At 45.6% G+C, this 25,234-nt stretch overlaps 1 protein-coding gene across 6 annotated transcripts; it reads left to right on the forward strand.

Annotated features, from left to right (window-relative positions):
* The first annotated feature begins 378 nt into the window (after nt 1–378).
* Nucleotides 379–25,211, forward strand: usp19 (ubiquitin specific peptidase 19). 6 transcript variants are annotated; one of them, XM_031565967.2, is made up of 26 exons: nt 379–938; nt 1,963–2,282; nt 7,204–7,332; nt 7,657–7,793; nt 8,038–8,598; nt 8,919–9,294; nt 9,624–9,780; nt 10,137–10,208; nt 10,430–10,545; nt 11,326–11,540; nt 12,804–12,996; nt 13,400–13,533; nt 13,710–13,868; nt 14,147–14,257; nt 15,248–15,358; nt 15,490–15,591; nt 15,800–15,940; nt 17,134–17,252; nt 17,426–17,569; nt 17,935–18,281; nt 18,540–18,650; nt 18,844–19,060; nt 19,810–19,962; nt 20,164–20,327; nt 20,530–20,705; nt 21,748–24,552. In XM_031565967.2, the coding sequence occupies exons 2-26, from the start codon at nt 2,117–2,119 to the stop codon at nt 22,042–22,044; spliced, it is 4,608 nt and encodes a 1,535-aa protein (XP_031421827.1). In that variant the 5' UTR covers nt 379–938; nt 1,963–2,116; the 3' UTR covers nt 22,045–24,552. The 6 variants fall into 6 exon arrangements, with proteins under 6 accessions (XP_031421827.1, XP_031421829.1, XP_031421828.1 ...); XM_031565969.2 differs by having other exon boundaries at nt 12,828–12,996; XM_031565968.2 differs by having other exon boundaries at nt 11,332–11,540.
* Nucleotides 25,212–25,234: the final 23 nt, after the last annotated feature.

Here is a 25,234-nt window from a genome sequence, read left to right on the forward strand (position 1 = left end):
AAGCAATCAATCAACTGCATATTGTGGTTAAAATGTGATTATGCCGGGCATAGGCGACTTCTGATATGATCCTGAGAGAGGACGCGTGATGGACTAAATGAAGATACGACCCATTGCAATGAATTTATCAATCCAGGAGAGGACGTTCTAAGCTTGCAAGTTGTGAAAATTGTATCTAGTAGCCTTATAAAGAAGCATCTATAACATAAGATAGACTGTGTAGGGAAAGGAATCATAATTCGTTGTACTTACTTTCACACCATTCTGCATTGTGTAACTATATCCTATAGACAGCAGAATAGCAGCATTTTCATTGTCACGATATTCTACTGTTGTAGCTGACCACGTAAATTGAAGAGTGGGCTATTTTGTGCAAGGCGATCTATGCTGTTCTATCCGATTCATAATTCTACGTACCACACTTCCACACAACTATTTCACAGTAACTACACAACGGCACCACTGATGAGATAACTGTAGAGCGCCCGCTGCTGTGGGCTTGGTTTCTTCAAGTAGGACGACGAACATTGGTTCTGATCTAGACCTGTGTGTCATATGATTGGGAAGTCATGCGGCGCTGTCTTCAGGAAGTAGTTTGCGCGGTGTGGATTTCGATCTGGTCTGTTTTTGTTCCCAAACGAAGTGCGAGTCATCGCCTGGTGCGGCCATAGGAGGAGGTTGTGGAGCACCTAGGCTACGTATATGGGTATTGGTCTCTTGCATTCAGAAGGCCTCTTCTAAATGACCACAAAATGGGACCAGGGTAGAATTTTCTAAAAAATACGTACAGCGAAGATTATATGCGTCCCACGCAGGGCTATCAGCGGCCCGTTGCCGTATCAAGAAGCCTCGGGCTGAATTGATTCGGACTCGCTGGCCATTGTTGTCAAACGAGTAACGAAGAAGACGGTCACCATCCAGATAACTCCTAACTAAATGTGAGTGTCACTTTTGTGAACGTATAAGCCGCTGTGTGACAGAAGCATGATCTTTTTTGAAGTGTTGTTGTCTACAATGTGACTGCAAACCCTCGTGTTTCCTTGCCGTTAAACGGCTGCAAACACAAACACCGGCGGAGTTCCATGGTGACATTTACCAAGTGAGCTAGGGAGTAAGCTAACATTGTAGCTCGTTTCTGAATGCGGTGGCTGTATATTGATTTAAAGCTAACATTACCTTAGTTGACGCTAGCTGGCTAGCTTGTCGACCTTCGCATTGTAACGTTATATGACAAGCTCACGTTAATGTTAATCGTTTAATCGTTTTATAATGGGTAAGCTAACTTTATGTATTATGTCCGTTATGTGCATTTTTGAAGTTATTAGCTCACCAGCAAGCTATCCAGATGTCCTCTCGTTAGCTCTTAACGTAAATTAAGCCGGTCTGTGAGCTAACGTTAACGTCCATTAGATCACCCTTCTAGCTTAGGCTAGCTCGCAAGAGATATGTAGCCAATATTAGTATTTTCTAGGGTAACACAAAGCTAGCAACATTAGCCTGAAGGATTTAGCCAATTGTCCTTTTACTTCAGCCTGATCAGTTGAGAATGCTAAAGTTATCTGGACGTAAACTGCGGTGTGAATGTAATATTAATATTTGCCAAATGGCCTAAAGCAGGTATCTTAGTTAACGCTATTATTATAAAGTAATTTAAGTTATTATAAGATCTTCGTTAACGTCACGGGTTTATCAGGTATGATTTGTGCAAAACATGGCTTTTTGACCAAAACACATTCGTGAAACGTGAAAATGTACCGTCCACCAAATTTAAAAGGTAAAGTGACCTTAGTACCAGCCACGTTATTAACTAGGTTACTGTGTTTTACCAGGAGAGTGGCTCTGTGTGTTGCCTACATCTTTTTCATAAATTGGAGAAGCGTGTAATGCATGAGGTTTACAAGCATTATGAATGTACGTTAACTTTAACAATCTCTCTCACCACTGTCATCGCGTAACTTGCAGCCCCTCCTGATTCTGTTCTGGGAGTGTTCTGACCCAAAACGTCGCCAAGATAGCTGGACCAAGTAGGAAGCGACACAGCTCAGAACCAGACCCCAGCGGCAGCGGCGGGAGTGAGGCGGGCGACGGACGGCCAGTCAGTGGAAAGTGGCTGAAAATGGCCAGCAGCAGCAGCAATAACACGGGAGAGACTGGCGGTCGCAGGCGGTCCCAGCGCGGTGCGGATGACACCAGCAAAAAGAAGCAGAAGGACCGGGCCAACCAGGAGAGCAGAGAGGCCAAGCGCGCCGCCGCAGGCGCCATGAATACAGAGATCAAGAAAGGTGAGCAGACTTTGTCTAGCGATGTGGTTGCATCGTTAATCTGTGAATTTATCAGAATGCATAGGAAGCTACTGTTGCAGTTTTGCGGGGATTACTTGTCTAGTTTTCAAGATGATCTGAATAGATGACAATAATGTGACTTTTCCTGGTTGCCTTTGTCAGATAAATTGATTCTCCAAGTTGAGTTGGTTCCCTGGGTTGATTATAAGTGATAATTTACTTTTTTAACGCAAGCACTATCCTATTAATTCACTTTGTCTGCTGGGCTGCACTCAGATTTCTAAAGCAACTCCTTTGTCAGTCCCACTTCTACTTTCAGACGTGTTTTCTTGTTTGTGAAGCCTGGAGTCTATTGATTGGCAACTCTCTGCAGTAGCACCCAGGGATCGATACAGTCTTTAGAGACCAAACTCTGAGAAGGCACAGGCCCATCAATTTCCCCCAGTGTGTTGTGGCTGAGGGCTATGCAGTTAAATGCCTTTCATGGAGATCAGGTCATGCAGTTTTTGATGGCGCTGTCTGTTTTGATAAACAGCCTCATCGGTGAAATCTGTGGCCAGCAGCAAAGAGCTCTGTTTTAAGATTAGAGCTTATTTGAGCTTCATCTGAAACAAGGCGTAAAATGTTAGTCTCTTTGTGGGTCAGCTGTCCTTAGTTTGGACTGCTTTAACATGAACTCAGTGAGCTGAAAAACATTGGAAAACTTCTGTGTCCTATTTTTGGTTTTGCTTTATCTGACGGTGTGTTTGATCATTTATTAACACATGCATTCTGTGCACACACTATTTCATCAGTGCAGCTGAGCTCTCTGAAGTGTACAGTAGTGTAAACCTGCTGTAATATCCTGTCTGGATCACCTCCAGACCAAAGTCCTGAGTGTAGGAGCGAGTTCCTTGGTTTGAGCAGGCGCACAGCACTGCACTGCACAGCACTGCACACCTACTTAGCCTCTCAGGTACTCAGTTTGTGAGAAGAGACTTAGGAAGTTGTTCCTCACTGTTTAGTGTGTGTGTGTGTGTGTGTGTGTGTGTGTGTGTGTGTGTGTGTGTGTGTGTGTGTGTGTGTGTGTGTGTGTGTGTGTGTGTGTGTGTGTACACTTTGACTGAGGGAGGGAGAGACTTTGTCATGATATAAGTGATTCACTGTGGGATCGTGATAGGATCGTACATCAGTTATATGTATTTACACTGCAGTTGTTGTTTTAACATAAATGTGTAGTCTTGACTGAAATGATCAGAATTGCTTATGTTGACATCTCGGCTAATACATTTGAACAAAGATTAGAATGGTGGTGGTGGGGGTCATTTCAAGTGCTGCAGTATGTTTATGATTAGTCCCACTGCTGTAGGTATCAAGGTTGCTACGGTCTCCTGTGCAGTTTCCTCAAACATGGAAAAGTGAAAGTGAAACTGCTAACTGCTGATGTCATTGTTTTGCTATGGCACAGCACCCTCATTGTTTTGCAAGAACAACTAGGCTTGTACAAAAGAAGATTACACTGTAGTTGCTGCTTGTTGTGCAATTCTTTGTTTTGCCATGTTTGGTCCCTTAATCTTTTACATTGTTATCAATTTCATTTCAAGATAATATTTGGTGTGTTCAATGTGTTATTCAGGAAGTAACCTGATATCTAAATTCATTTGGGTAACTCATTCAGCAGCAGTGTAACTGTGGTCCCTTTCTTTATAGGAGTTGTGCCCTTATGTCTTTAAGAGCTGTCTTTAAGCTTTTAAAAATTAAGCTTGTGTTTATAATCATTGTGGTTTGGCAGCATAATCTTTGCACTTTCAGGCTTAGTTAGCGCCCCACTTTTGAACAGAAGCACCTACAGAATATCATGCATAGGTCTGACACGCCTATGACCCCTGTGCTCATTGTGTGTATGATGGAAATGCACGAGATGGGGAAATATCATCTTTTCCCTTTTGCCCTTGAGCCACTGCGTCTGCAGGGCTGGGAAGTTGGGGGACAGCATCCACCTGACCAGTTCAGTCAGCTTCTATTGTCATTGAGTTACACAGGTAAGTATCACCTACTGCAGTCGGCAAGAGTGAGTGAGTCATACAAGGGAAGAGGTGCTAGAGTAGATTTAGGAAGTTGTGTGTTTGGAAGTTTGTCTGTTGCCCTGACCAAATATAGGTCATGCCCTCTCTTATGTTGAGGTGGTATGAGTGTTTCAGGGTCCGTTACATGCAGTTGTCTCTCTGGCTGCTGCAGTACTGTGCAGCTCAGGGAGGTGTTATGTGAGCCGATGTGAATCGGGGCTGGCCTAGCAGACCAAGCCCTTTTTGAAGGTCAGAGGATCCATTCGGTGGTGTTCTGTTCGACTCGGTTTACCACAGAGACTCGGTTCCGCTAAGCATTTTACCCTCCGATTCGGAGGTCTGCACCAGCCACCCCACTCATCATGTCCTTGGTCGTGTCCCCTAAGCTTGCCCATGCCCTGTCCCACAATTTGCCCTTCACCACCTACCTTGCTGGAAGCACTGTCAGAATGCCCTCATTATACCTGTTTTCATGCAGTGTAACAAGAATGAATTGGGTTTCAAGTTCCTGCTTTGTGTCTTCTTTCTTCGCCAAGGCCTCCAGAGCTAGCAGAACTAGCAGTCTGATTCCGTGATCTCATAGCAGGTTTTTCAATCTGAATGTGAAACCGTTCATAATGAAGGTGTTTTTTATCCATATAGGCTTCCTGATCACCTTATTGTTGCCAGCATGTGGAGCTACCAGCACCAGAACCACATGAACAAGCACTGCCCTGCACATTTACATAGATACATTTATTTACTAAGCAGACAGTGACTTAGAGGTACAGAGTTTCCTCAGTGTTTGTATCAAACCCATGACTTTGGTGGTGTTATGACCTGACTCTACCAGCTGGGGCACAGGAGCACCTACATGTGCAGCTCTCTGTAGATGGGTTCCAACTTGAGTGTGGAGTACTCTGGCACCTTGGCTGAGCGCTCTGCTTTGTTTGATGTTTTCTAAAGCCCTGTCCCAGTTTCTCCATAGCCAGCACACTGAGCCTTTCCCTCTATGAGGGTCAATGGATGAACGTAGTCTCTGGAGAACTATGCGCCTGTTTACACCCATACTCTGATTTACACTTACAGAACCACAATTTTACACACACTGTGTTGTGTACACAACACACACACACACACACGTATACAAACACATATACTTGTACTCCATACTTTTATAATTTCTCTCGCTCGTGCATGTCCTCACACAGACGCACACACACACACACACACACTGAGACACAAGTGCTTGCATGGTGGCGCTCTAAATGTGTTGCAAAGAGGCATGTGTGGGGAATATCGGTCATGTGTGGACTCGATTCTCCTATGACCTTTTCATAAAGCTGTGTGTGTGTGTGTGTGTGTGAGAGAGAGAAAGTGGCGAAGGAAAGGAGGGAGGGTGTGAATGTGTGAGTGCATGTCCGTGTGTGTGTTTTTAGGAGAGACGCTGTGTGTGTGTGTGTGTGACAACTGCAGAAGTGAAAATGATCGTAGGTTTAGAGGGACTCTGAAGCCTGATCTCACAGTTGCGCACGCACACAGACACACACATGCGCACGCACACACACACGTACTCACTCGCTAAAACCTAACCTCACTGGAACATGGTGGTGTGGTAGTGCTCAGATGAACAAACCCTGTTTTTTAGACATGATAAGGAAAGGTAAAGTCGTCTCGTCTGTGTTGGCCTCTGCTGTGTTAGTTAATGCTATTTGTGGCGTCTAAAGGGGTAATGTTACTCTTTTTATAACTCATTCGTCTGCTTCTTATCTTATGTTCTAGTTTTGATTCATGAGATTGGTAGTTGATTTTGGCTGTACTGTAGCTGTAGTCTCTGCATGGACTGACCTATTTTAATATGTGTCTTGAGCAAAGTTTTCTTCCTGGTTTTAATCTAAATTTGGAATGTTTATAATAAGAAAGACATGTGAGTGATTTAGTTACATGTTTGTTAGCCACTTTGAAGCACTTACCGTGTTTACCAAACACACGTATAGTAGAGTGTCATAGCCCCTCACACAGCCCCAACCCTCCCACAGGCAAAGCATTGTAAGCTACCACTACCACAGCTAGACTCACATTCAATTTAATGGACATGCTTATCTTATTAGGATTATCTTGGATTGTTTTGTGAGTGCAAGCGCTCGCCAAAGAGTTCAAATGTAGGTTGTTGTTTTTGGGACAGTGTTGCTTACTGCAACAGTTACAGTCAGTGAGTACTGATATGTTTTGGTCGTTTAACCATGTGGTCTGTGTACGTATATGTATTTTTGACATTTGATTTGACTTGTCATCTAACCGTGTCCTGTTCCCTGCTGGTTTGTGTAAAGGGGGGGGGGGGCAGGGGGAAAAGGAAGATTTTCTTATATAGCCTTCAATATTAGTAAACGCACAGCTTCTCCCAGTGAAGCTTTTGCACAGAAGTATTTCAAGAGGTGCTGTACACCTAAATATGTTGTTTGAACCCAAAAACTGAATGATTTGACTACTGCGATGAGACACATCAGTGCTGGTGTTAATATTAACATAATTACGAAATTTATTAAAATCTACATTTTATGGGTTGAAAATGGCTCAAAACGCCATCTACTGGCATAAATCAGCCCTTAACCTTGCAATGCCAATGTCGATGTGAAGTTGACTAGGTGGTACATATCTACATCATGAAATTTTAACGCCCTCTAATCATTTTCATTTGCTGATCAAGACTTCACAGGAGTTTCTGTCATCTCTCGCATTTAAGAATTGAACGGTGTAAAATTCAACAGTTAAAGTATATCAAACGCTGAGTTATTAGTAACGGTGAAGAGTTAGAGTGGGGGTTGTGCCGGGATATCCCCTCTTCCATCAGAAATCAATCAATTGTTCAACCGTTCTATAATTGTGTGTGTTTGCAGATGTCTTCATGGACTGGAAGCAGAATGCAGACGATGTGATCGTCAGGCTGCGCTGTGGGGCCGGGGTTCTGAAGACTGAGGACGTCAATGCTGCCTTCTCTGACACCGCCTGCATGGTCTGCTTCCCCGGTGAGCACCATCACACACACACACACACACACACACACACACACACACACACACACACACACACACACTGATAAGTGTGCTGTTTTTCAGTTTATTCTCTTTACTTATGTGCATTTAATAGTTCATTAAATGGCAATGGCAACAACATAACAGGGCATCAGGACACATGTGCTGTGAGTGAGAGGTGGTCAGGTTTGATGGGGGAAGCACTATTCTTGTGTGGGTGTATAAACGAGGGGTTAGTTTAAGCTGGCCAGTTGTGTTTGTTTGTGTTCATGTCCATATAATGGCGTTGAGTACCTGACCCTTGTGCTCTGTCCCCAGATGGCTCCGAGTGGAGCTGTCACCTGCACTCTGAGATTGAGGGCTCATGCAGTAAAGTGCTCTTCAAAGAAAAGGGCAGCATCCTACAGCTGGTGATGAACAAGAAGATCCCCTTCAACACCTGGCCCACTCTCGCTGTGAGTCATTACAGCATCACCACAGCATCACCTCAAGGGTCAAGGGTTTAGTGTTTGTTTAATTCAACATGGGAGCAATCGATTGCCTTTTTGGTGGTCCAGGTTGTGAGTTTGATGCAAATGTAATGTTTTGCAAAACTTTTTTGCAATTTAATTAACTTGGCATCTATTTCTATGTTTAAGTAAGCATCTTACTGCACACCAGCAATGACTAGCTGTATATTTTTACTTTGTCACTGTGCAGCGAAATAACATGGAGAATGAGCCAGTGAACATCAAGATGGACAACGGAAAAGAGCAGGTCATCAGCACTACAGAGTTGCCCAAGCCTTCCTCCCAGCCCGCCACAACTCCAGGGTCTGCTGAGCAGAAGTGTGGGAAGCCTGACCGCGGCACGAAACGCGGGATGAAGAACAAAATAGCGGCGGACCGTCCGGAAGGTGGAGGGGCAAAACCGGCCGAGGGCGCAAAGCCAGGGCTGCCAAAGGCCGACGCGCCCCCAGAGCCCAGTGCCAAACGCACCGTGCGCACAACCAAGTCCCCCAAGATCCCCTCCACTTCCGCCACAGCAGGGGCTGCCTCCGCGAGAGACCCCCAGCCTAAACCAGCCGTCAATGGGAAACAGTTCAGCCCCACTCCCCTTGACACACCCATCTCAACCACAACAACAACCAGCACCACCACCACCACCACTACAACCACCACCACTAGGGACAACAGGGTAGCAACACCAGTCAGAGACCGCGAGCGGGCGCCTGTGCCAGCAGCAGTGACGGCCAACAGGAAGCCAGAATGCAAACCTCAGGTGAGGCACTCCAAAGACATCCTGACCTGGGATCGCATAACAGTGAATAATGACAACGCTTCAATGAAGTGATTTAATGCGCATAACTAAAATGGAGAATCCAGTGGCTGAACTATTGTTATACCTGAAGCATAATAGCAACACCTTGCTCCCCACGATAACTTGGCACACTCGCATGTAAATGTTGTGGGCACAGTTTTGGTGCTGACCAAACTGTTAGTGGTGCAAAACACGCTCTGCAGTGTCTCTTAAATCACATGTTTGTAAATGTGCTATATGCGTGGCTTTAGTAATAATCTGTGTTATTATTGGCCCTTTAGGTTGAGAGACAAGAGCAGAAACCAGAGCAGTCGGCTGCCTCGGGGCCCAGGTTAGACTCGCACAGCTCTCCCGCTCCAGCACGGATCCCCAGCCCAGGCAGCACCCACCAGCCTGAGGCGGCCTCCAACGGCCTGGCCACACACGGAGGCCAGGGGGACGGGAAAGTCAACCCTGTCCCAGAAAAAGAGACTGATGGACACCTACGCGCCTCTAAGACCCAACAATCCCAGCCTTCGGGATCGGGAACCCCCACACCAGCTACAGTCCTGAAGGACGCCGCCGCCGCCGACTCCACGCCAAAAGCCGGAGTGGAGGAGGAGAAGAGGGACAAGTCAAAGGAAGAGCCTTCAGAGAAGGTTCAAGAGGAGGAGAAGGGTAAGCAGCAGGCCACAGCAAGCTGAGATAGAAGGTGGACAACGAAGAAGTTGTGTTGCCTAAAACTTGAATCAGATTAGCTCAAATTTCTTTCTGGTCTAGTAATTGAAAAGTTGGAGAGGCAAAAGCAAAGAGAAGGAATGAGTGGGGTAAATGTTACATTGAGTGCTTTCAGTAAACATGAAGATGTCACAGCGTTGTTTATATATGTTGGTGATTGTGATGCACTGTAACCAAACGCCTGGCGTCTGTGAGACATGCCCATGTTTCCTACATTAAATAGCCTGTATCGTAAGATCAAGAGTAAACATGTGCAATTCTTTCTTCAGCACCTGAACCCATGGTCAACCTGAAGTTGGTGAAAAACGACTCGTATGAGAAAGGGACGGACCTGATGGTGGTGAACGTGTACATGAAGGGCATCTGCAGGGAGACGTCTAGAGTGCTCTTCAGGGAACAGGACTTCACACTCATCTTTCAAACCAGGTGAGCGCACTTCAGACTTTAACAGTTAACTTACTTTAACAGTCTTGTAAGTTGCACTGTATTGGAACTTGTAGTTATCAATTGCACTGACAGCAATGTCAAGTAATTTATTTTGTTCAGGGAATCTGTTAAGAGATTATACTAGACAGCAAAAAAAACTTTTGCTTGCAATAAGTCCAGTGTTTAAATCCGACTAAACCTTGCTTTAGCATGCAATGTTTTGCTGGATATAATGGACCAGGCTAGTTTATCTCTGGGTGTAAATATTACAAAGTTCGTCCAATTCCTTAAGTGAATCATTTTACTCTTTACATTTTATGTCTTCATGTTTTGTTTGTTTGTTTTTGTTTTAATAGCGACCCTAATTTCCTGCGCCTTCATTCTGACTGTGGACCAAACACTGTCTTTAAGTGGCAGGTCAAACTCAGGTAAGACAGACGGACTCTCCCTTCCTGCTCCAGTGTGGCAGGACCACACTGTTTTCTCCCTCATGTTCCCAATGTTGGTAATTCCTCTACGAGTGTGACAAGCTCAGCTCTGTGTTTGTAAAACAGGGCTGGGATTTGCCCCGAGCTTGTCCGCAGCCTCTAGGCAAAGCGAAAGCTACATTTAGTGTGTGTGTGTGTGTGTGTGCGTTTGCTGTCTGCAGGAACTTGATCCAGCCCGAGCAGTCCAGCTATGCCTTCACCCCGTCCCGCATCGACATCACGCTGAAGAAGAGGCACAGCCAGCGCTGGGGGGGTCTGGAGGCCCCCGCCACACAAGGTCTGCTGCCAGGCTTCTACTTGGCTTTGAGCACGTCTGTCTCATTACACACGCACGCACTGCAGATTCAACACACAGACTCCTAGATACATGGTACACATTAACATATGCTAGTGTAAACCTTTTGAATATTCACATCCATACTCCATGCTTATTCATGATGGTTCCAGGAAGGACAGCAACTTTGTGTTCTTTTGTACTAAATGTGTTTTACACTTTGTACAAGAAAGGTATTATTAAGAAGTGTAAATATATATATATATATACAAAGAAAAGTAGAGAGTAAGTACAGTGGGATTCTGCCACTCCACTATTCTACCAATCCGGCATTGTGGGTGTACGCTTGTGAGTAGGGCAGTTTGCTTGTGTTTACATGCTAAATGTAGACCACCGCGGTACTGGAATGCGATGGCCGAGAGAGAGCCAGTAACTTAATATGGATACCAGTCAGTCCCCCACCCTGTGCCCCAGTGTGTGTGACTGTAGTTACGTGCCCAGAGCTGAGTGGTGTCCCTGACTGCTCCATTGCCTTGCTTCAGGACAAACTTCACACACACACACACACACACACACAAATGTGAAAATTCAGTGTCCCCAGTGCTTTTCTTCCACCTGCAGTATGGCCGCCTGAGATCATAAAGTAAAGATTTGCTGTGCTGTCCATTCAGTGTTGTTGCCTTCTCCTAGACTTGAGTTCTCCTCTGGTCTTCTCTTGCCACCAGCTCTTTAAGCTCTTACCCCTTAGCCTCTAACCTCAAGCTCCATCCTCCTCTGTTTAAGGTGCAGTGGGGGGCGCCAAAGTTGCTGTGCCCTCCGGCCCTTCCTCTCTTGACAAAAGCCAGCCAGGGAGTAGCCAGCACGCTCTTCCCACCAAAGAAGAGCCTCGGGCGGGAGAGGAGAAGCCCAAACCCTCCCGGACTTCGGAGGATGGGGGTCTGGATACCGTTACTCCGCGTACTGTCTCTGAACACGTCCCCATCAAGCAAGAATCCACGGTAAGAGGAAGATTACGGAACAGCTGGATTGTAGGTTTGGGTCTCGAGTGGTTTTGAATCGCTTTGTACCAACAGAACCCTACATCTGTGTTAGTTCATCTGAATCAGTTTATTAAACGGAACAAGTAAACGATGCAACAAATGAGGGACTGGTTGTTAGTGGATTTCCGTCGTATACTGCCTTCATCAGTGTGTACAGATCAGAGAAAAGAATCAGATCTACCAGGGATGGCATGGTGGGGATTAGGGTTGAACTAAGAGCCCTGGAGGAGAAAAGGATTGGCATCACTCAAAAATGTTGCACTAAAAGTCAACATCTGTGTGGGTGGGTGTGTATACATATATATAGTTAACTTGTAGGATAAAAGCATCTACTAAATGCCGTAATTTGCATGCAAATTGGGTACCTAACAAGGAATGGATCCACCTTGGACGACCTTCACAGGACCCTAGATCTCATTTGTTGACAGTGAATGAGGGGGATGCGGCAGGATGGGCTTGGCAGCCTGTACATATGCTGTGCTCCTCTGCTTATCAGTGTGTGTAGATAAGGGAGAGGAGGCAGAGGGCCTGCAGCTCGTCTGGCACTGCCTGGTACAGACACTGCCAAAGGTCACCGCTCTGCTTTCCCGGGAGCTCGTATGCTAGTTAATGTCTGCTGCTGGGAATCACGCTGTCAGACTGAGAATGCACAGAGGAAGACGGTCATCTACCTGGAGAGTGTGCAGGACCTCTCTTAATTAAAACAGGCATCCGCCCAGAACCTAATGTGCATAATTAGGCCTGAACTGAAGCTAAGGTTAAGCTGTCGGTGCTTATTTACCCATCTAATATGAAATTGGTCTTTACCTAATCCATACTGTCAGGATATGTGATAGGGTTTTATGATTCCTATATACCAAAGCACAGGATTCACTGTTTAATAGTGTAGCTCTGCATGGAAGTCTGTTGATTTAAAACCTTTTGAAACACATGGGTGTGTTATGGCACATGTTTTTGTGCCAAGCAAAACAGGGCTGTCACCTTGAATTAAAAGAACGCTGAAAATGCTCTTTACTTGCCAAGCTTGTTGGCCTTAAAAGATTTCTCCAGAATCTGAACTCATCGTGTCTGACGCTCTCTTTGTCTCGCTCTCTCTGTCTCTCGCTCTGTCTCTCTCTCTTTCTTTCTCTCTTTCTTTCTTTCTCTCTTGCACTCTCTCTCTTTCTCTCTGTGTCTGTGTCCGTCTCTCTCTCTTTCTCTCTGTCTGTCTCTCTCTCCTAGCCTAAACCCACCTGCATGGTGCAGCCCATGACTCACGCTCCCCCCTCAGTCAGTGAGCGATCTGAAGAAGAGGAGGAGAAGAAGGTGTGTCTGCCAGGTTTCACGGGATTGGTCAACCTGGGCAACACCTGCTTCATGAACAGTGTCATCCAGTCCCTCTCCAACACACGAGAGCTCAGGGACTACTTCCATGGTGAGCACGCTTGCCCTGTGTCCCTATAACACACGTTTTAGTTACTTAGCTACCAGTCAGACAGACTGCCCTCCTCAGTAGAGTGGCGTTAGTTTTACTTTATGTACCAGGATGCCCTTTATATTTTTTCCCCCATGGGTCTGGTATCCATTTCCTGTTTTATTCATTATAACCATCTTCTAAAAGCATTTCGTCCTTTGTGTGTGTGTGTGTGTATGCACGCAATCAAGTGTGGGCATATATATTGTTTAGAAAAGAAAGAAATAAGGTTGCAAGTAGTCTTGTTAATTCTTTCTGTTGAGTTGTGCATCATCTTGTAGTCTCAATTTGATTAGTTTAGTTTAGCTACTTGTACTGAAGACTAATGAAGGGATTGTGAACTCTGCTGATGTCCTCCTGTCAGACCGGGCATTTGAGACGGAGATCAACTGCAGCAACCCGCTGGGAACAGGGGGGCGCCTGGCCATCGGCTTCGCTGTGCTGCTGCGGGCGCTATGGAAGGGCACACACCATGCCTTCCAGCCCTCCAAACTGAAGGTACACATACATACATACATACATGCATGCATACATACATACATATTTGAACAGAAATACTTGCAGAACTTCATTCAAGGTTAGGATTTTGATGCAAATTTGTGGACCTCAAAACACAAGTCTTTGAATGTACGTGAAATTCATCCATACGCATGTCTCCCCCTCCCTCTCTATAGGCCATAGTGGCGAGCAAGGCAAGTCAGTTCACAGGCTACGCTCAGCACGATGCTCAGGAGTTCATGGCCTTCCTGCTGGACGGGCTTCATGAGGACCTGAACCGCATCCAGAACAAACCCTACACCGAGACCGTGGACTCAGACGGACGGCTGGACGAGGTACAAATACAGGCTGCTTAGTCTCCCCGTCATTAAAAATAAATAAATGTCAGTTTCAACTGAAAGATTGATGAGTGCTTCTTCACAAGTGACTGTCTGCTTTAAGGACATGGACCTGTATATGTGCAGTCAGGAGAGACGTGATCTTTTTGAGTCCTTGTATGCTGTGTACAGGCCCTGCTTCCCCATCAGTGCATACGCTCTCATCAGTCTGCATTCCTCCCTTGAAGCAGTGAGACAGTGACTAATAGCGTGTGTCTGTGTGTGTGCCCTCTTAGGTGGTGGCTGAGGAGGCTTGGCAGAGGCATAAGATGAGAAATGACTCGTTCATCGTGGACCTGTTTCAGGGCCAGTACAAGTCAAAACTGGTCTGCCCAATGTGCTCTAAGGTAAGACACTACGCACATCACCTCACATGATAAACTGTCACATATCGTGAGTGTCTCTGCGTTTTTAATTAGCTTCATCTGGCTAATGTACAAATATCCAGAAGTGGACTTGAGGGGGAAATGTGTGCAAGCCAAGTCCCCCTAGTGGTAGAGCAGAGAATAGTCACACAGCCGAGTGAGTGGTATGAACTAGATGTTTCTCACATTAATGAAATCAGACATTGCAGTTGGGATAGTACACACCCTTTGAGTAACCACAACCTGTCTGACCACATCACATGATCTGATTTTAATGTGTCTGAAGTGGCATATGAAGGGGGTATCCTGCTGTTGTAGAATTTGTCTTATAATCCATAATTGCATTTATTTCATTCATTTATTTATTTATTTATGTATTTATATATATATATATATATATATATATATATATATATATATATATATATATATATATACATTTGTTGCATTTATTATATTTAATACTGACTTCTTACTACATTTAGATATATTGAGATTAGATGCTTGCGTTGGGTGCCTGCATTAGCTCTGCCAAAGAGCCCTGCAGCTAGCTGGTGACGTAACCCTGAGGCACAGGGCCTGTCTGTGTGCAGGGGGATGAGCTCACCGGGCTGCTGTGATGGGCAGTGGGGGTGATGAGGATGGAGATTTCATGTGATGGCAATCTTTAGCAATGCTGCAGAGTGCACTGGCTGACTTTGAGGAGTCACTGCTCAATCTTGGCAAATGGTCCCTACTTAGACTCAAGTTTAGTGTGTGTGTGTGTGTCAGTGTTCTCACCCTTGTCATACTGTTTGTGTGTGTGTGAGTGAGTGAAAGGTCTTGTGCTGGCTGTCTTTAATCTCCATCCCGTTGTAATGTGATTAAATGGAATTCAGGAATCGAGTTAGTCGGGAAACATTGGCTGCTGTTCCAGGTTTGGGTAGGCTTTTGGAGAGTGGAGTGCGATCAATGCTGCGCTTTCCGTTGCAGGTTTCCATCACCTTTGACCCTTTCCTCTACCTGCCAGTGCCCTTACCTCAGAAACAGAAAGTGCTGACAGTTTTCTTTTTCGCAAAAGAGCCTCACAAGAAGCCCATCAAGGTAAACCCAAGTGTATTTACATCAAAGATACAGGATCTTATTTAGAATAGTTAATCTTTGAAATTGATTGTACGTCAGTCCGGGTGTTGGTTTGTGATCTAATTAGTGTGTGTGTGTGTGTGTGTGTGTAGTTTCTCGTCAGTGTGAGTAAGGAGAACTCCAGTACAGCAGAGGTGCTGGAGTCCATCTCCCGGAGCATCAGGATCAAACCAGAAAACCTGAGGCTGGCTGAGGTAAGACCCCCACCTCACCCCCACCCGCCTCAGATTCACACCTGCTCATGCCACAACTGACATCTGCTGAACACATCTTTTACTACCAACTTTCATTCAACAAATTCCACAAATAATGTTAATAATAATAATAATAATAATAATGAAAAGTATATGTAAGTAGTGAGTAACTGAATACCTCAAAACAATCCTCCATTTCCCCTGTCAGGTGGTGAAGTCTCGTTTCCAGCGGATCTTCCTTCCGTCCCACTCTCTGGACGCAGTGTCCTCCTCTGACATGCTCTTCTGCTTTGAGGTTCTGTCCAGAGAGCTGGCCAAAGAGAGGGTGATTCTGCTGAGGGTCCACCAGGTGAGCACCACACTACACTGGGGCTGCAACTAACGACTACTTTTGATAATCGATTCTTATTTGTTCGATTAATCAATCAATTATGAATTCAAGGGATGTTATAAACAAATCATAAAACATATTCAATGCATTAATACATGAAATGATGCATTTATCAAAAGGAGTTTGATAAATGTTGGGAAAAACAGCTCTGTTTGGTTTAGTGCAACATTTAATGGACTTCTCAGTATCACATTCACATGACTTCACTTAGCATGAGGACATAAACAGGTGCACACAACCACACATAGAGTGTAATAAAAAAATACTGTCCAACCAAATGTCACGTCATTGCACAAGTTCAAGTGAGGAATAATATGATCTTGTGGGTTTATCCTCTCTGTATTTACATTCAGTCGCTTGTGCCTGCTTTATTAATTATCTACGTAATGCACATAGCATTGCTTTAGACATCGCATTATCAGTAGAGTAAGCAACTTTCTTTGTTTTTCTAATCAGTTTATTATCGGTTCAGACCAGGGTTTGGGGAAATGCTCCTGGATTGATATGTTTTTGATCATGCTGACGTTACCCCGTCAGTTTTATGTTTTGTCTGTCGATACAGCAAAGTGACGTAAGCTACTCTAGCTACTCCAGTCAATACCTGGAAAGAAGTTTTGTTTCTGTGTCTTATTAGCTACTTAATGCAAGCAACAACGTGCTTAATGGCAAAAACAACTTCTCGGCTATTATTGTTAGTTGCCAACTATTTTTATAGTTGATTTTAGTCGATTAAGTTTTATAGTTGTTGCAGCCATACACCACACCCTCAGCCTCAGCAACTTGAAGCGCACATAACACATTGAAGGAATACATACTATCGGCATGTACTAATAAGTGTAAAGATTCCTTATAAATGTAATTTTGCTTTGGAGAAGGTTATTGTTAAAAACGTATTATATTTCCACTATCTGAGTGAGAAGTGATGTGACCGTTGGTGATGCTAGTATATCTTCACTGCTCCTGGAATTTGGTTTAAGTGTAGCTGTAACTTTACATTATGACATTTCCTCACCCCACGTCCTCTCCTGTGTGTGTGTGTGTGTGTGTGTGTGTGTGTGTGTGTGTGTGTGTGTGTGTGTGTGTGTGTGTGTGTGTGTGTGTGTGTGTGTGTGTGTGTGTGTGTGTGTGTGTGTGTGTGTGTGTGCGCGCAGAAGCCGCAGGTGCCCAGCATCCCCATAGCTAAGTGTGCAGCCTGTCAGAAGCCCCCGCTCCCCGAGGAGGAGAAGCTGAAGCGGTGCACACGCTGCTACCGCGTGGGCTACTGCAACCAGTGAGTCGGCCTCTCATCTCTACACACCGTCATATCAGCAGCCGTCTGCTTCATATGTGGGACGGAGATAAGGCTCCCTGTTGGTCACAGATTGTCTGAATGGTTTTGATTGATTGCCCCCCCCCCTCCTTCCTCTATGAATATTTATGATCTCTATGTTGTTCTCCTCATAGGGCATGCCAGAAGAATCACTGGTCAACTCACAAAAACCAGTGTCGGCCCAACTTTGAGAACGTGGGTCTGCCTTTCCTGGTGAGCGTGCCGGAGTCCCGGCTCACATACACGCGTCTGGCCCAGCTGCTGGAGGGCTACTCCAGGTATGTGCTCAGGCCTGCGGCTACGAGGGGGTGGAGGTGTCTGGGATTGGCAGATTACTAATTTTAGTAGTTCAGAGAGACTTTGTCTGGGAGCCTCCTAGCACTGTGTTAAAAAAAAAAAAAAGGCTAATGAAATGATGTAGTCTTTTTGGCTTAGATATGGCTTAGAACTTTTGAACATGATTACAACACTTATAGACATGACTTAGAACTTATGTTTGTTTTATGTTTACAACACCTAAAATGGAAACAAACTTGTAAACATGAAACCATAAAACATAATTTTCAATTCAAAGTAAGTTCTAAGCCATGTCTACAACACCTAAGATAGAAACATAACTCCAGTCCATCTCTGCTGTTCACAGGTACTCCGTAAACGTGTTCCAGCCTCCCTTCCAGTCGGGCCGGACCTCTCCAGAGGTCACCCAGTGTCGGGGTGACACGGCCCCCGCGGCGGTGGGCATCCCCGAGGGCTCGGGTTCAGAGGAGAACTCCGCCCAGGCCAGCGGGGCTGGGGACGCGGCGGAGCTGGACAGCCTCAACGGTAACAGCCCTGCAGACGTGGCGCAGGCAGCTGCCCGTGCGGTGCCGGGGGATCCCGACTCCCTCTCCACACACACCATAGACTCCGGCTTCTCCGAGCTCACATCCAGCTCCCATGATCCTCCGGAGGAGAAGGAGACAACCTGTGAGAAATCCCTGAAGCCAGAAGGTACAACATGTAGGAATTGGTACAGTGGTGGTAGTGGTAGTAGTAGTAGTCGTTTCAAATCAATGCATGTCATCGCAGATGTGACAAATCGTACAAAATACCTGCACACAAAAGGGTACAAATAAATATATAAAAGATACCTAAAAAGGCGATATGTATCTTCCGGTCATCAATACATTTCCAATATTAAATGTCCTTCCCGGAGTGCCTCTATACTTAGACCAGATGCTGTGATACTTGTGTATTTTTGTCTCCCAGCGGTGGTGGCAGGCTTCCAGCAGGCCTCGGAGAGCGGCTCGAGCCACACCTTCCAGTTCTACATCTCCCTCCTGGACTCCAGCAACAAAGAGCAGAGACTGGAGGACAAAAGTATGTGAAAACGATGGAGGAGAGGGTAGCATTAAGGCCCAGGGAGCCATGTGTTCTGCTCAGTGTGAATTAGAAATTACAAAGCAGCACAGTCTGTGTTGCCTCTCAGTCACCACTTTTAAGTTTTACTTCACCATTGGGGACGGTGATGCAATGATCTCTAATTTTTATGCTCTCCCTCCCTCCCTCTCAGTGGAGGGTCCTCTGGACATCCCTGAGGACTGCACAGTGGAGCTGGTGTGGAAGAATAATGAGCGGCTGAAGGAGTATGTTCTGGTGCGCTCGAAGGAACTGGAGTTCGACGAGGACCCAGGCTCTGCCAGCGAGACGGCCCGCGCCGGACACTTCACTCTGGAGCAGTGCCTCAACCTCTTCACCAGGCCAGAGGTGCTGGCACCAGAGGAGGCCTGGTACGACACACACACACACACACACACACACACACACACACACAGACGTGCATGCACTGATACATTCAGACACACTTCTCCCTGGAGTAGTGATGGTGTTTATTTTTTGTACCAAAAGCTTGGTGGAGACTCAGTCGGAGAATGTTCAATCAGAAAACAGGCTTTTATTCTTGCAATGATGCATCAATGGAGAGCGGGAGGCTTCACCCAAAAGATTCACCTATATCTATGATTAGACATTGAAACAGTCCCAGTTATCCTACATAGCATAAGGGGTTTCACCCCATAGCCCCGACCCTCCTTGCAATGATGCATCAATGGAGAGCGGGAGGCTTCACCCAAAAGATTCACCTATATCTATGATTAGACATTGAAACAGTCCCAGTTATCCTACATAGCATAAGGGGTTTCAGCCCATAGCCCTGACCCTCCATGAATGTATCAGTCTGCTACCTCTAATCATTATTAACTCTGATCCTGAATTCTGATGTGCAACTCCTTCAGTAGTACGAAAAACAGTGTTTTTTGTGGGGCGGGTAGTAGATTTTAAAGTCCCCTTAGCAAAGGAGTTGGACCTGTATAACTGAAGTTAAATGTGGTAATTACAAAGACCAGGATAATTTTTTGTATTAAGGACCCGGTTGGAAGAATGCAGTTTGGTTCTTACCATTTTTACCTTGAGGTCTCCACCATCTCTGTGCCTGATGAGCTCTCTGAGTGTGATGTCTGTGTCTGTCTCCTCATCGCAGGTACTGCCCTAAGTGCCAGCAGCACCGAGAGGCATCTAAGCAACTGCTGCTATGGCGACTGCCCAACGTGCTCATCATCCAGCTCAAGCGCTTCTCCTTCCGCAGCTTCATCTGGAGGGACAAGATCAACGACATGGTGGACTTTCCCGTCAGGTACACACTCGCACACTCGCACACACTCTCACACACTCTCACACAGACACTCACACACTATCTGTAAGTCAGTGCAAAGCAAGAAAACACAGACAGGGGGAAATGATTATTGCTTCTTCACATACCTGCATAAAAATGTGTCAGTACAAAAGCGCCCACTTCTTACTAAAATGTTAAACTTTGCCTTTCACTGTCCTATAGGAACTTGGATCTCAGTAAGTTCTGTATTGGCCACAAAGATGACATGCAACCTCCCATCTACGACCTGTATGCTGTAATAAACCACTATGGGGGAATGATAGGTGGCCACTACACTGCCTACGCCCGGATGCCCAACGACAAGAACAGCCAGCGCAGTGATGTCGGTATGTTGCGGATACTTACTTTGCTTTATTTGATTTTAATTGAATTGTCTTTTGCCTGGAGGTCTTGATGGCTGTAGTTCATACAGGCCCCCTTGACTAATACAGACCGCATACCAATACAGACCCTATATGTGAAGTGTATGTGATTTAATGTCCACCCTGTTCTAACCGGCTTCTCCATCTTGTTTGGAAAACTTTGAAGGCTGGCGTCTGTTTGACGACAGCACCGTGACGACAGTGGAGGAGAGTCAGGTGGTAACACGCTACGCCTACGTGCTTTTCTACCGACGCCGCAATTCCCCCGTGGAACGGCCCCCTCGCTTCCTCGGGCCCCTGGGGGCCGAAGCAGCCACGGCCGCCGGGGCAGCCGCAAGTCAGGTGAGGACCACTCACACACACTCCCTTTTAAGTCTTACACACACACACACACACACACACACACACAGTCTCCCTTATCTTTAAGGTCTGAAGTTTGCAGTGTTGATCTCTCTGTTTTCCAAAGTGGAAAAAGAAACACCTTCAGGACAGAACCATTTAATTAACATTTTGTACAGCAGTAAAACGTAATGCTCCCAGTCCAGGGGCCCTGCTACATAACATGAATAAGACTGTAATGATCTCCGTGAGCTCTTCATTGGTGGGGAGGCAAGGGTAGCAGTGGCCTTGGACTGGTGAATGCTGATTGAAATGTATGCAATGGGCAGAGTTCTGGCTGGACACAAATGTAAATATCACAGAGAGGCTGTGTTCCTTGTGTTTTATTCAGTTTCGCTTCCCTTCCAAATGCACTGATGCTCTAACTGCCTGTGTGTGAGTCCTTTTATGGTTTATATCTGTCAGCAGACACAGTGGAAGGTAGTTGAAAGGTTTTGTTTTCTCTGAAATGAGCGCTTAGCCGACAACAGCACTGTTAAGCTCTCTCTGTTGTGTATTAGGCTAACTTCTTATAGCATTACATGACGACAAGTTGAAAGATCTCTTCCACTGAAGGTTTTTCCTCAGAAGTCAGGTCCTGGTCTTATGTTGTGAAATTTTAAATGTGTCTGATATTCCTGCCAAAAATCTGAATTTGTCATCTCAACACTATGACACTAAGTGTGTGTGTGTGTGTGTGTCTGTCTGTCTATTTGTGTGTGTATGCACTGAGAGTTTGGCACTTTGTCACTGCTCTGAAATGAGTGGTCAAATCGCAAGTTGAGCTCACGTCACACTGTTGTATCATCCGTTAGGCAGGTGTTTTAAAAACTCTCAGGTGTTTTAAACACCGGTGTCTGGCAGGTGTTGTAAGTGCTGAGGCAGGCGTGTTAAATGCTTAAGCCGGGGTCTTGCTCTGGCACTGTGCTCTAAACAGAGTGCTTGTGAAGGCCCCGCCCGCCCCTCACCTTTCTCAGAAGCTGACACAGGTTTCCGCCAATCGCAGGCCTCTCTGATCTGGGAGGAACTGGAGGAAGAAGCGGAAAGGCAGGAAGATGCACGCCGGGGCCTGTTCCTCCGGCCGCGTCTCCAACAGCGACGCACACGCGGACATGAGGAGGATGAGGAGGAGGGCGGGCCGGGGGGGCCGCAGGCCCTGCGACGACGACGACAGAAGGAGCGCCGCCGTCGCGGCTACCACATCTCGGATTACTCTGACGACGACTGCGTCAGATATTTCATCGTGGGCACAGTGGTAGCCCTGCTAGCTCTGGCCCTCAACCTCATCTACCCCCTGCTCTAATGGGCCAGCTGGGCTTAGCTAGCCAACCCACACTTGAACTCATTACTCCTGTATGTATGTACTGTATGTATTTATGGAGCGCCGTATACAAGTGTATATCTATTTATTACTGACTCTAAATTCACCTGCATAATACAAAACGCACATTAATGGCAATCAACAGGAAAAAGAGGTATTTTTCTGTGAAAATTGCACTTTGAAAACTCTGCAGCTTCGCACACTACTACCAGAGGTAGATTGTTCTGGGGACAGGATTCGGCCACCACCTCCATCTTCCATAACGCTACTATATAGCACACCACCCCTACAGATCTCTGGGAAACGCTGTGACCTTGAGGTGAAAAGTCATTTCCTGGTCTCCTCGTCATTAATACTCCTGGTTGAAGCCTCTATTGTGCTTCCCCAACTAATGCACTCTAGTTGTAACACGCAGAGCTTTGGTCTCCCTTCCTATGAAGCGGAACAGTTTGTGATATGTAGGGACGTTCAGGACACAAGTTTTGCACTACACACTAGCTTGTAGGATTTAAGGGTATTGTCAGTATGCAAGTGTGCAGCAGTGTCGTGAGTGTGCGAGCACCTGCAGCAGGAAGTAGTGTGTGATCCTGTTGGTCTGATGAAAAACATCCAAATGCTGAATACTTGACACGCACTTGACCTAACCGTGTTACTTGAATGTAACCATTTTTAGGCAGGAGTGACTCATCATGAATGTCAAGATGGAGTTTAAGTGCATTGTTTTAGTTTTTGTGGTTTCAATGTGAGTTAGGAGTCATTCACCTTTTGACTGAGGAGCGCATTCAGCCATGCTTTAGGACTGATGCCATTTAGAATACAGTACATTTATTATTCACCAGTCGTCTTAATTAAAAAGTGTATAGATAGGTGTCTCTTGGTCTTAGCCATTATCAAAAAGTCAGGTTTGTATTAAGTTGTTTCTGAACCGTAAATACCATTCCTGTCTCATCCTTTTATGTGATTTACTTCAATAGAGCTTGGCAGCTAACATGCAAACGAAAGGGCTTGATAGTTTGTACTTCACGGTGTCGGTGTAGTGTATTAGTTGTTTTAGGACGTTAGACAGTAGGGCATCTGCCCACCAGCATTGTTGTTTCCATGATGCACATGTCGGTGCTTATTTCTCTCTCTCGCTCTCTCTCACACACACACACACACACACACACACACACACACACACACACACACACGGGGCTTCTGAGCTTCCAAATTGTTTGGAAACGCAAATGGCGCATCAATTTGTTTTGCTCCCGATTTAAAACATCCACCTCCCTGTAAGTCTATGGTGATGGCACCACCTTTTGTGCTGTTTTTTTTTTCTTCTTTTTTTGGTTTCTGCCTTTTAAATATGTTCAACATCACCTGCCTTGTTTCTGCAGCGTTGCATGTCTATGTAGATTTGATTTGTGCAATCGTTGATTTATTTTCATTTCCAAGTCCTTTTGCTACTGCAGTGAGGATTCTGTGTGCTTTTGCCTAAGATTAGTGCGCTTCTGTTTAGGATTTAAAGCTAAGTTGCGAAAGCCAAACGTCTGTCTTGGAGAAGTGCATCGCATTGCATGGAACTCAGTCATGTTTCCCCATAACTTTGATCCCCCCCACATTACTTGAGTGCAGCTGTGTGGTTTTGAATATTCTCAAGGTCCTAAGCAGAACTGCATATGCTTGGATTGTGTAAGTTCTGCAAAGGAATCACAGGACTCGTGGAGCTGCTTTCTGTGTATGGTTGACCTAGTGCGGGGTTGCAGCGCGGTCTCTGAATGTGTCTGTCCAACCCTGTGGAAGGAGAAGATGTCTCGGGGACATCCCCTCTCTCTGTCCCTTTGGCCATGGCACAGACCAGGAAAAGGCTCTGTGGACTGTTTTGTTTTGTTTTGTTTTTGTTTGCTTTCAAAGACCCCTGCAACAACTTCCTTTTATGGCTCAGTGCAATGAAATGCAATATACCGTCCATCCACTATGCCACCGTGAGGATGTAGCTAGTTGTCTGACCACATAAATGCTATGGCTAAATGCTGGAATGTGTAACTGAAGTATGCAAATAGAGCTGCTAGAATGATCCATCTGTTATGAAAATGTAAGTAACAATATTTTTGTATATTAGGAATTTTACAGGAATTGCATTTTAAGAGCAATGGCCCCTCATTGTATTCATATTTGATATTGTCTAAACCGGTACAGGCAAGGTTACTGTGTCCTTTATGCATCCTGATGATGAGTAGAGTCTGCAGTCAGAAAAGATCTATTTTCACAACCTTGCCTGAACACTGTCTTGAAATGACTAATGAGATTTAAATCCAGGTGTAATGTCAATGTAATCTTTAAATGCACAATGCTTCATGAATTAAATTGCCGCTGTTATTTAAGACTAAAGAGAAAACGGCTGTTAAAATACCCCAGCAATAACTTGTAATGGCACTATAATGGTGATGCTGCTCTGTACAATTTACTTGTACTGGCTTTTAAAATAAAGTGTCAATCTAATCTCAACTAAATGGATGTTATTGTCTGTACAGTGTCAAGTAAATAATTAACTTGTATTGTTTGTGTGCTGTTCCTGTCAACTGTTTGTTTAACTGATTCATTATGTTTCTTCTCCTGCAATGCTGCCCTTGACTGTATTGATTAGATGTGGTGATTTTACCCAGGTCTTCCCCTGTGTTTCAGGAGGGTCTATAGAAAGCCTGTCTTGTAACGCTGATTTATTTTACAGGCATCTAGTCAAGCACTCTTTGGGACAGACCTGGACCCCGAAGGACCCCCTCAGCTGACCCCGGAGGTGAACTCTGACCTCTTTGCACCCTCGGGAGAGTGCTCTGCCCCGTCCTACAGCAACCTGGAAGAAGTGGACTAAAGGGATCTGCGGCACTCACGCCCAACGGCAGCCACCCTTGGCTACTAACCCACTGGGAGAGGCAATTCCCCCAAGAGGGAAGGAGGAGGGTGGGCGGAAAACTACTACAACAACAACAACAACAACAACAGACTTCAGTGCTTCTAAATTAATTAAGGCACGCTGAAGGTGCTACTGTTGCGCTGGTGCAACGACAGATGGGGAAAGGTGGACAAAGGAAGAGGCAAATGCATGCACATCCTCACCCTATAGCGCTGTCTACACACAAGCGGACACACACACACACACACAAACACACGCAAGCGGACAAACACACAC

This window comes from Clupea harengus, chromosome 4 (genome assembly GCF_900700415.2).
Source record: "Clupea harengus chromosome 4, Ch_v2.0.2, whole genome shotgun sequence".
Taxonomy (NCBI): Eukaryota; Metazoa; Chordata; class Actinopteri; order Clupeiformes; family Clupeidae; genus Clupea; species Clupea harengus.